The sequence below is a fragment of the Conger conger genome, chromosome 14 (genome assembly GCF_963514075.1).
Source record: "Conger conger chromosome 14, fConCon1.1, whole genome shotgun sequence".
NCBI lineage: Eukaryota > Metazoa > Chordata > Actinopteri > Anguilliformes > Congridae > Conger > Conger conger.
In genome coordinates, this window is record NC_083773.1 from 17,438,854 (window position 1) to 17,450,482 (window position 11,629).

Here is an 11,629-nt window from a genome sequence, read left to right on the forward strand (position 1 = left end):
TATAACTCAACAATCAAAAGAGGACATTTTAAATCAGATGAAAATGTAAAGAAATCCTTGGCTTTGTTGAATATTTCAGTTAAGCCCCATGCTTAGCCATGAAGCAGCTAATATGTCCCACATAATAGACAGGCATGGGTCCGATACTTGGGCATCGGACCCATAACAGATACATCGGTACCTCACATTCGCCACCAGAGGGCATCAACTGCTGCTTAAAAAAATTGGATTTCAATGACGACATTCTTCAGATATTAAAAGCAATAGCATGAAAAATATGATAACTGTTTCCTCAGATGATTATGTTTGTTTATATATTTATGATCATTAAAGGCTAATTAATCTTGCATCATCAAGCAGGTCTTCCCTCCTCAGTCAGACCTGATTCTGGATCCCAGAATGCCTCACTTCTGTAGATACTAGTGCAGTAATGGACCTGGTAGCTTCATTTGCAGATAATTATGTTATTTAGCTGACGCATACGCCATGTTTCTTTATTTTTATGCTTTATTAGTCAGGAGTCATAGAGATACAGTATCTCTTCCAGTCCTGGTAAAAGTCCAAGATGGCAGAATACTATTTTCACATTTAAAATAAATAAAACAAGTAAGTGTTGCTATGACAGCTGTATGTTTTAACAAATACATTAATTTGAGTATTTTCCAAGTAAAAAATACACTTTTTTCTTGGAAAATGTACTAATTTGGACCCAAAGAGAACACAACTGTACTGTACATTTAGGTCATTTGATCCTACAAAAATGTACTTCCACTGTTACTTTATTTCTGAGAGTGTAGAAGCTTAATAATTTGTATTATTCTAAGTTATGTAATTCATATTCAACTCCTATCAACATTAACTGAAAACAACAAATACTATAGAATACCGTCAAAGCAACAGTATTTCTAGGTGGATAAGCTCTTTCTATTCCAGAAGTTTGTCACAACCTTCACCGGGCCTTCCAGTTGTTGTCTTCTGCTGAAATGTGAGCTGTCGGGGAATGTTATTTACAGCCACCGTAAGGCCCTGTATCAGATAACGGACAGATATGCAGACTGCGGAGAACGGCAGTGGGGCTGGGGGGAAACGTGACTGACATCAGCGGTGTCCCTGCGCTGGAATCTGATCCCGTCGCTGCCTTTTTCACCACGTGTCATGCCGAGCGACAGTCAACTCCAATCAGAGGCTCACCATTCCAGTCCCGCCCCCTTGGGGACACTTGATTGGTTTACCTTACACTCACTCCTGAGAGACATTGTGGGGCCTCTTTCTTCTTGACAGTTTTGAGCCCCCCGCAAAGGTGCTTGACTGGGATCCAGAAGGTTGGTGGTTCAAGCCCCAGTGTAGCCACAATAAGATCCATACAGCTGTTGGGCCCTTGAGCAAGGCCCTTAATGCCGCTTTGCTCCAGGGGGGATTATTCCCTGCTTTGTCTAATCAACAGTAAATCTCTTTGAATAAAAGTGTCGGCTAAATAACAAATGATTCATTATTAAATTATAAACAATTTTTCAGCAAATCCTAACTTCCTGACTTTCAATGTCTTTTCCAGTATCTTCTACCAGGACTGAATATGAGACCAGAGGACACCCACAGCACCTAGTAGCCACTCTTGAGGTGTACAGCAATCAATTACATCTTATTTTAGAATGCTGGGTATTCTCCAGAAGTTTGAAATCAGACAGGTACTTCTTGTGCTCTTACTTCCCACATACCTATATATGATTCTGAGAAAAAAAGGTTCTGTAATGAGATTTACATGTAGTGCAAGCGATGTACTTGTGTGTTAGATATGGTGTTGCAGTCAATGAAAGAACGTAATTATTTTAACTAGTAATATACTGTAACATTACAGCCTTGGATATGACAGATATAGAAATATGTACATATATCAGTATTAAATGAGGACGCTGCCTCTCAAACACTTCATTCTTTGATGGAGCCATTTTGGATTTACCTTCAACTACATTATCGAGCAGAGGAATAAGTAATTTAAAGAGAAAAACAGCTTAGGACAGTATTTTTTAGCTAAAGTTAATAATAAATAATGAAAGAGTCACAGGCATGGATGTATAAAAGAATGGAGCTGAAGTTTATTTAAGGAGCATGTTACCCATATCCTGGCCATCAACCTTCCTGCAACTTCATAAAAAAACAGCCATGAATCACTATCTATGGTGGACTGAAATAGAATTCTTATATAAATTATTTAAATGTTCGGGACATATTTTGACATTTTGCCCTTTGAACACTTTCTTTAATTCAGTTTATTTCAGAATGCTTGCACAGTGTAAACAGACATAATTGCTTTAGATTCTCATTACCACTTTATTGAATTTAGCCCTCATGAACAGGCACTTTCAGAAATAAAGGTACAGTGGAGGTAATTTTTGTTCTTGAAGAAACACATTTATCCAAATGTATCCTGAAGGCACAACAATATTTAGTATCTTTTACAAGCATAAAAATGTACAAATGAATTATGTATTGTTGGCTAGGGATACAATACTATATTACTGTATGTACCCATCTGTGACAAGCTGTACCTTGTAGGCACTTTTTTGTACCTTTTTTTCAGAGTGTGTATCATTAGCACTTTACAGTAAGTACTTCATGATATGTGTCATAGCATGTTAACAGTTTTTTACAGTTGCCATGACAGTGGTATGACATATTTACTTGTGTTATAATACATGTATTGAGGTATCTTACGGGAAATTTCAAAAAAGCTTGCTAGCTTTAGCAGTTAAAAATGAACCCATTACTTTATGAAGACAAAAGCATACTATGAAACTTCCATAGAAACTTAAGCTTATCTGAAGTTGGAAGCTAACAAACAGGCAACATTAAAAACATATTTAGCAAGTGAGAAAATTAGCCAGACCAACTTGGTTTCAGTGACACTCAATGTAATGACACCTAACAATTCAATTTACTGTATAGGATCTTTTGTGTGGGTAGTTTTACTGCTGGTTTTGAACTATGGAACTTGCTGCCTGGTCCACACAATGAGAAAAACTGCGCTAAAGAACAAGATCCTAGGCTTGAGAAACTAATCACCCTTATATTGCTTTTTCAGGTCACATTTTGTAGCGGATATTCACTAAGCTAATGTTCACTGGAGTGGACGTCTCAGGTCTCTGAACTCTGCTAATAGTAATTGCAACCATGTCATGATGACTGTCTAAACTGCATTTTTGGTACCATTTTTCATTTGGTGTGATGTATGTCATGAAGCATTATGTGTGACGTGGTCAGGAAAGCATCATAAGCAAAAAAAAAAAAAAGTGTTCCTGATTTTATGAACAATATTTCCCTGATTTCACCGCCAATATAACCACGAGTTATACGTAAAAGGCCAAACGTAAAAGAAAGTTCATTCAACTTGAAAATTCTGTGCTTTGTGGGTTTGTTGGGTAGTATTTTCCTCTCATCAAAGAACCTGCAGGCTAAGGCTGGTGCTGTCTTTCAGGAGCTCATCACTATGTTTTTGTTAATTAATCGGTTAATTAATTTTTTTTTAATTAATCACACTTTACAATAAGGTTCCATGAATTGCCATGAACAAATGTAGTTCTTAACTAACTACAACTGAGAAGTTAATCTGTACAGCTCTGTTAATGTATTTCTACACCATTAATTCATGATAACGACTACATTAGTTATTGCCAATTCATATTGGAATGAAAAAGTCAGACAATGTATCTGTTTATGGTTAACTAATTATAAGTTCATCCTATGGTTTGGTAATGTAAAAATATTCATGTACAGATACGTTAGTTGTAAACAAACGCCTGAACTAATGACAAGCTAATGCTTAATTAATGTATTTGTCCATCATTAATTAATGTTAACAACTACATTAGTTCATGCAAATTCATGAACTTCATTGTAAAGTGTGACCACGTTAATGTTGAGAAAATGTGGAGAGAGAGCTGTATACATACACATATATGTACTGCAAACACAGCCGGTGAATTCATAGAAAGTATTAAGGCCTCTCAGGCAGACATACACATAAAATCCTGTTTGTTATGCAGTACTGCCGTGCCCTGATACATAAACATGTCACGTCTTTGAGGTAATTGTTTTAAGTAATTAACATACTGCAGTGATGTCATCTTACTGACCTCCAGTTTTATATAAAAAAGGTACCTTCACTGTGGTAATGTGTCCTTGTTAGTCTCATACGGTATTTTATTCTTGGCTGTTCCACTTAGTGCGAGGTTTTGGAAGACTGCATCATCTGAACAAATCTCTCTCTGCAAAGAGAAAATTAAAAATGTTAAGTGTATGTAAACAAATGTTAAAAAGGCTTTCTGAAGGAATGGCAAGATGGATGCCAAAAACCTGGAACCCTGCGGTAAAATGTCCAGCATTTTGAGCTGGTCAAGTTGATATTAAGCTGGTCTAGCTTGGTATGAGCTGGTTCACCAGCACTGCCACACAACACCCCACTCACTGAACATGGAAGGACACACTTACATTTTTGTTCTGACTTATTCTTGCTGTTCTGCATCATGGTTGTCCTCAACGGCCAACTCTTCTAGCTCCTCCTGCTGTTCCGAATATGCTTCTTCTGACGCCATGACTTCTTCGGACGCCATGACGTCTTCTAAGGCTTCGTCTGCGTGGACTTCCTGTTCCGCTTCCTGTTCCTGTTCCTGGACACCCAGCTCCATTTGGACTTCCTGTTCCAATTCCTCTTCCTGGAATTCTTGTTCTACCTCCTCTCCTGGGACTTCCTGGTCCAGCTCAGCTTTCTCTCCTAATGGTTCTTCTTGGACTTCCTGGTCCACTGGAGCCTCAGCCTCCTGTCCTAATAGTTCTTCCTGGACTTCCTGGTCCACTTCCTGTTGGAGCTCCAGCTCCAGTGCTGCAGGCTCTTTCAGCTGTGGGGCCTCTGTGTCCAGTGCAATTTCCAGCTGCAGGAACAGAGGACAGGTAAGGAAAGGTGTGTGGAAAGTGAACATGCACACACATTCACAGACACACATGCACATATGCATGCACATACACAAGCACAAACAATTGTACATAGACATGCATGTACACACATGCGCATACACACATACAGTCCCAGTCAAAAGTTTGGACACACCTTACCTTTTTCTCTATGGGAAATGGGGGGGTGGGACTAGATTTGACTGTAAATGATGCTGATACAGTATAGAACACATTTGTTGGCTAAATGGCTTTATGTCATCAAGGGTCTGAGGTATCAAACCAGCCTCTAACAACTGCGCTGCTACTAGATATGCAGTAGATACTTCAAGGGTTGTTTCTCCTGAACAATTCTTCCACTGAGTTCAACAGGGAAATTAGTCAGGATAAATGTCCCTTGAAGTATCTACAGCATATCTGGCAGCAGCAGGGTGGTTTGAGGCTCATCTGATACCTTGGACCCTTGATGACATTTAGCCAACAAATGTGTTCTATACTGTATCAGCATAATTTACAGCCAAATCTAGTCCCACCCCCCAATTCCCATAGAGATCCATTCAACTGCAGAGAGTTATAGTATCGCTTGTAGGACAACCTGAGAACAAGATATCCAGACTCTGGTGATGTTGATAGGTCACAGACATCAGGAAGTCATGTTATGCAATGGATATGCAATCAAATACAAAACATGACTATTTTATTTGACATTATGTCAAATTGTCTCAAACATTGAAATGGGGGGCTATGGTGCAACCAAAATGTATAAAAACATTGTTTAATAAAAGATGAGAATCTGCACTTTGACCACATGAATTGCTTGATTACAAAGAGTAGAAATAGAACATTAATCAAAAAATCCAGAAAAAGGTTAGGTGTGTCCAAACTTTTGACTGGTACTGTATGCACACACACACACACAAATGAGCACACACACACACACACACACACACACACACACACCATACACAACACATACACATACACACCAATCATGTTCAGAGGCAAAAGGTTGCATGTTAACCACCGGTCTCATGGTATCTACGGGTACACACATGTGCTATAAAAGCTAATCATTAATGCAGTTTTCAAACAGATTTGAGATGACATGCTCTATCTGGTTTCATGTTTGCTCATTGTGAGGTTGACCCTCAGTATGATGAAAGAGATGAATGAATGAAGGTTAAAAAAAACAGGAAAAATTGAATTACACGAAACAGTATATAAAACCTGAAAAAGATTCTATTCGAAAATAGCTTTTTTCACAATTTACACTGTTTGTTTAAAGACCCGGGTTGCCAACCATGAACCTGACTGCCCTGCCCATACTGAATACAGTATCGGAACCATTGTATTTCAGATTTGTTTTTTCTCCTAATTCTGCTGAATTGAGTGATTACAGTTTGAGTATACATAACACATGAAAGGCTGAAGCTTTGTGTGTGCATGTGAAGGGAACTATATCATGTTGACACATTATTATTAGTAGTAGTACTACTGCTGCTAAAGCTACTACTGCCACAACTACTGGTACTACAGCTATTACTACTACTGTTACTACTACTGCTACTATAGCCACTACTACTACTGCTGTTACTACTGCTACTACTACTACTGCTGCTGCTTCTGCTACTACTACTACTACTGTTACTACTGTTACTACTACTGCTGCTACGACTATTACTGTTGTTATTACTACTACCACTACTACTACTACTACTGCTGTTACTACCGCTAATGCTCTACTACTGCTGCTGCTTGGTCTTGTTGGTGCATTATTGCCTGAAATCTATCAGAACCTGCACCATAAAGGAAAAACCATGTATTTCCATGCTAGTTTGTTATCACAGTTCAGAGTTCGTCAAAGACGGTACTGCTTCACTTCACAGACCCTTGTTAAATATTGCACAATGCATGTACAGATTTGCAGGACATGTTAAACTATGTGACAAGCACTTTTCTCACAATATTCCCCAGGTACATGTCCAATGAACATGTTGAATTACAAAGGCAAATCACAAGACCACAGAAATGTCAAATGACATACTAAAATAAAAATAATTGTGAACTGTGTCATATTGTCCCGCAATAGATAGACAGATATAGATAGATAGACTGAAGTAAAAAGAGCTATTCTGGGTTTTACTCAGTACAGTTATCCAGCTGACTTGGTAATCCTGCTTCATGATACTATCAACAAAAAAAGTCATGCTATACCAAACACACCTGGGCGCTGTATCACAAAACCAGATTACTGAGTTAGCTAGATAACTGTATGAGTAGAACCCACAACCCTCCCAAATGTGAACTTCGTCTTCGTAAAAAGACCACCTCTGGGTTTTATTCAGTGCGGTTATCAATCTCAACAATACTGCTGTGCTTCGAACATGGACTGAAATAAAAAGTAAAAAGAGCTATTCTGGGTCTGAGCTAACTCAGTAATCCATGATACAAGCCCCTGGCCAGAACCGCACAGCTGATAAAGCCAAGATTTACCAAACCCACCTGCCCCTGGATGGACTCCAGCTGGGCTCTCAGGGACGAGTGAAGGCTCAGGGCTTCCTGACTCTGGTCCTCCAGGCTTCGACGCACAAAGGTCAGCTGCTCTCCGAGGATCTGGGTCCTTTTGGCCTGTTCCACCTCCAGTATCCCCCTGCAGCACAGATAGACAGGCCACAGGAAATGAGCTCACAGAACTTCCTTAGTGAATGCTAACCATTCTCGAATTATTGATGTATAATCATAATAATCATAATCATAATTATTATTATATGTATTAGTGTTGTTATTATTATTAATATTATTATCATTATGATTGTATTTAGAACACCACAAAATATTTTTCTGACAAGAACACTTAACATAACATACTGACAAGAACAGGCCATTTAGCCCAACAATATTAGCCATTTTCCTAATAATAAACTATCCCTAATGCTAAGAAATAGATAGTACTGTATCTAGCACAGTATCAAGCCAGGTCTTGAAAACCCCCAGTGTTTCTGTCTGGAGACGCTCAAACCCGTACTTCAGACTGGCGATGTCCTGCGAGCTGGTCTCCAGCTGGGCCCTGTGAAGTGCCAGCATCTCTTTCAGACCCAGCAGCTCCGAGACCTGCGTCTCCATCCGATCGGTCAGCTTGTCCACCAGGGCCGCCTGCTCTGTAACCTTGGCAACCGTTCCGGCCACGCTCGAGGACAGCCCTTCCACGCTCCCGGCAAGAGCCTCGTTGGCGCTCGCCACGTCTGACAGGTTCTCCCTCACCGCCTGAAACGGCTCGCTCTTGCCCTGGATGATGTCTTGAACACGGGTGACATCCTCCGCCGAGACCTGGGCCAGCTCCAGGTCCGTCAGCCGCATCATCATCTCCGTGTGCATAGACGCCACCTGGCTGCGGAGGTCAAAGGTCTTCAGCTGCTCCGCCGTGGCCACGGCCATGTCCACCTGCTTCTGGGCCTTGGCGTAGGCCCCTTCCAGCGCCTCCAGCCTCTCTGCAAAGCCTTCTGGGGCAGACTGCTGGACAGTGGACAATGGCGGGGGATTCCATAGCTAGTCAACCACTGCAAAGAACACTTTATACTGGAGACACAAATCTCCCTTGCTTTCATGTGTGGCAGTCCATGACACTGAGAGGGATTTGCTAATCTGATCAGTTTATTAATTTAACACTAGATCTCATAACGACATATTAAAGATTCATTGCATAAAGACAGAGTTTGGTAAATCTGGATTTAGGTTTTATTTAGCTCCATCTAAATTGAATAACCTGCCCCAGTCTCTGAAATTGGATTAAAAAAATGGTCTGACACAATTTGTGTTAACATTTTTGTAACTTCACATAAATTCTGCTTGTGTCTTTGGCATGAGCACATTGAAAAGATGATTACATTAAGCCAGGAGCTAAACAATTAAATAAAAAATATGATGAACTCAGACGTTTCATTTGTTGCATAAAGCTGGGGTATATCCTTATCTCATGATGCTATTGAACGTAAAACCTTTCCGTGCATACTGGCCATTAATGACGTAAGTGGCCTGTTCAATGTGACCAACCAAAATGAAAACCCACTTAATACAGGTTGTTATTTTGTTTCGGTTAACGGGTAGCTGCGGTTTGTTGGAAATGTCTCAAAATCAAAAATGCATGCCCATTTTAGGTGAGTGTAACTACAACCTCTACGTAAGCATGAGTGTTATGAATTTGAAAAATCTATACGTCTCGAGAGCATTTCATATGTACGTAATTCGCTTGTTGAACTACAGGAAAACTCACGTTCATTCCACGCACGATGTTCAGATATCAAGTTTTCGAATGTCTAACCAACCAAGAAACATTCGGCAAAGGGCACATTCCTCCAGGCATGTTTCCAAATACGTAACAAACAGCTCGTTTCAAATTCCATTCGTTTATAAATGTTAGTAACTGTGTAATGTTTATTTAAAAAATAAAACATTTTTTGTTTAAAAAAAACCAACAACTGACAAAGCGGCTACGTTTTACATATAGCTTTCCCCCCCTCCTGTTTCGAAAAGACACCGCGCAAGTTAGTGAACCAGCAAACGACGCGTTCCTGCACGCATAGGGTAATTTAGCCTATAGTATTCGCCTTGAACAGCAACGAACTTCTCAACCATCGAATAGCCTGCAGGCTAGTGAGTTGCTTGCAAGTTGTTATTATAGCACGTTCAACACAAAACAAGCGGTCAAGCTGTCCCCATATCCTACGGCAACAGCTGCGCAACATTACAGGTGGTTTAAATAAATCTCTGTTGACGGTGAATCCTGATGAAATGTGATATTAGTAGGCCCGTATGCAGCTTTCAGTCAGCTAGCCTATTGTAGGCCTAGTTCGTTTACACAATTCTACTTGTTGATATGATATTTGTAGGCTATTCGTCAAAAGGATTATAGGACACTACTGTCAGATCTTTACAAAACAAATATCACCACTTGCAGTAGCCCATTAGCCTGTTAGGTGTCATTATAATGACACCTGAAGTCGGCTAACGTTAGTAACATCAATATTTAAATATCTCATGAGCGTTGATAGTCATGCGGGCTACAGTTCTTTTTATCAGGGTTTCTGAATTGCTTGTGCAAAGGAGCTTGAGTATTTCGCATACCTCCACATTTCTCGTTTTCATTTCCTCCTGTAACTGCTGGAACTTCACTATTCTCATCTGAACGCTAGAGACACTTTCTGTCAGGTGGCTGATAGTTTGCTGCTGTGCGTGACAGAACCAGGCGAACGTGGTACCGCCGACTACTAACAGGAGTAACAGAATGAACATAAGAATATACTGGTTTCCGTTCCGCAGCTCTGGTTCCAAAGCGTCATCTACAAAATGGTTCTCATCGCGTTTGTGGAAGTTCTTCCCTTTTCGATGCCTTGCCGTAGTCATGATTTAAAAATCCTGCACCCTGTAAATGGACAAAAAACAAACAAAGATATAGACTACCGAGCGATGCATAACAAGCTTGTTACATTCAAAGCGCTTGAGTTCTTAGATCCATTCAGCCAGTTGATCGATATATTTAAAGCGAAACAAATTGAACAGTATGTTCATTGATTGAACGTCAAAAAGCACCTACAGTATATCCTTGTGGTCCACAGGCAAAAAGAGAGAAAGAAAGGCGTGACAGGGAACCATACAGTGCGGACTGAGTGTTGATGGGCGGTCCGCGGCGACGCGCAGCCATTCGCCGCGCAGCATATGTAATGTTATCTAATGTTCTGTAAAATCCCACGTGTGCTTGCAGGCTGCAACTCAACTCTGTACGTTTTGTAGCCACTGTACCATACTAGCGGTCGTCCATTACACTGTCCTCCCTGTCACCGTGTTTCTGTACATAGAGGAAAACATAAAGCACTGAAACATTTTATACGAAGTAGCGCTAAGTGCATTTCTGGACGGTATTAAATGTCATACATACAGTTTTCAAAGACAGTGTGTGTAGTCTCACAGAATGTTCTACTGTACATGCAAATAAATCCACAAGCAAATGTATCAAGACGTATGTTAACATATTCTACCCGAAGAATAGCCTACTTACGCCACCAAACCATTTGTAATACATTATTTATCCTGTTTAATATATTACTTTGGGCGATTAGCCCATTACGCATAGATTTGGACTACACATTCAAACCAAAGATCTGTGCTTGATTCCCCACTATGACGGTATAATCATTCATATCGGATCCCTGTGTATGCCATACGACAAAACGAGATTAGCCTCTATCATTTGGATGTTCCCTGCCATTCAAGTTCAACGACGGCTCAAACTCAATTAGTAATGTCTGCGCAATGACGCTAAAGCGCGTTTCTTTTACAAATGACTAAATGACCTTCAAATTACATTTGCTTACTGAACTGTCCTTAAACCATTTTTTTCACTTGGCTTAAGTAACTGGCCACGTTTTCTGATATAATCTCTCTCATTTCAGATGATATAAAATGGAAACACTGCATGTTTATTGTGTTTATTATTACTGTGGCAGAACAAATGTTATTACATAACATTACTTTCATTTAGCATACACTCTTATCTGGAGCGATTTTTAATGCAAAAACAACGATATCTGCATAGAACAGTAGAAAGTTTTGGCTGTAGGGTAGCCTAGGCAACTGTAGAGCTACTGGTCCGAGCCCCTGGTGGACATATAGGGATGATGACTTGTATCTG

General features: G+C 40.0%; 1 protein-coding gene across 2 annotated transcripts; it reads right to left on the bottom strand.

Moving 5' to 3' along the window:
- Positions 1-2,069: 2,069 nt before the first annotated feature.
- LOC133110397 (probable inactive protein kinase DDB_G0270444) lies at positions 2,070-10,566 on the bottom strand. Of its 2 annotated transcripts, none has more exons than XM_061220470.1 (6): positions 10,535-10,566; positions 10,066-10,363; positions 7,970-8,454; positions 7,447-7,594; positions 4,486-4,925; positions 2,070-4,262 (listed from the first exon to the last, which is right to left on the bottom strand). In XM_061220470.1, exons 2-5 carry the CDS (start codon positions 10,342-10,344, stop codon positions 4,500-4,502), a joined length of 1,338 nt encoding a protein of 445 aa, XP_061076454.1. In that variant the 5' UTR covers positions 10,345-10,363; positions 10,535-10,566; the 3' UTR covers positions 2,070-4,262; positions 4,486-4,499. The 2 variants fall into 2 exon arrangements, with proteins under 2 accessions (XP_061076454.1, XP_061076453.1); XM_061220469.1 differs by having other exon boundaries at positions 7,970-8,457.
- Between the last annotated feature and the right edge of the window lie 1,063 nt (positions 10,567-11,629).

Excerpts from the sequence above, each read along its gene's own strand:
- LOC133110397 (XM_061220469.1), bottom strand. The coding sequence starts at position 10,344 with ATGACTACGGCAAGGCATCGAAAAGGGAAGAACTTCCACAAACGCGAT. Across the intron at positions 7,595-7,969 it reads CAGGACATCGCCAGTCTGAA|GGGGATACTGGAGGTGGAAC; the intron begins GTACGGGTTTGA and ends TCTGTGCTGCAG. Across the intron at positions 4,926-7,446 it reads TGGAGTCCATCCAGGGGCAG|CTGGAAATTGCACTGGACAC; the intron begins GTGGGTTTGGTA and ends CTGTTCCTGCAG.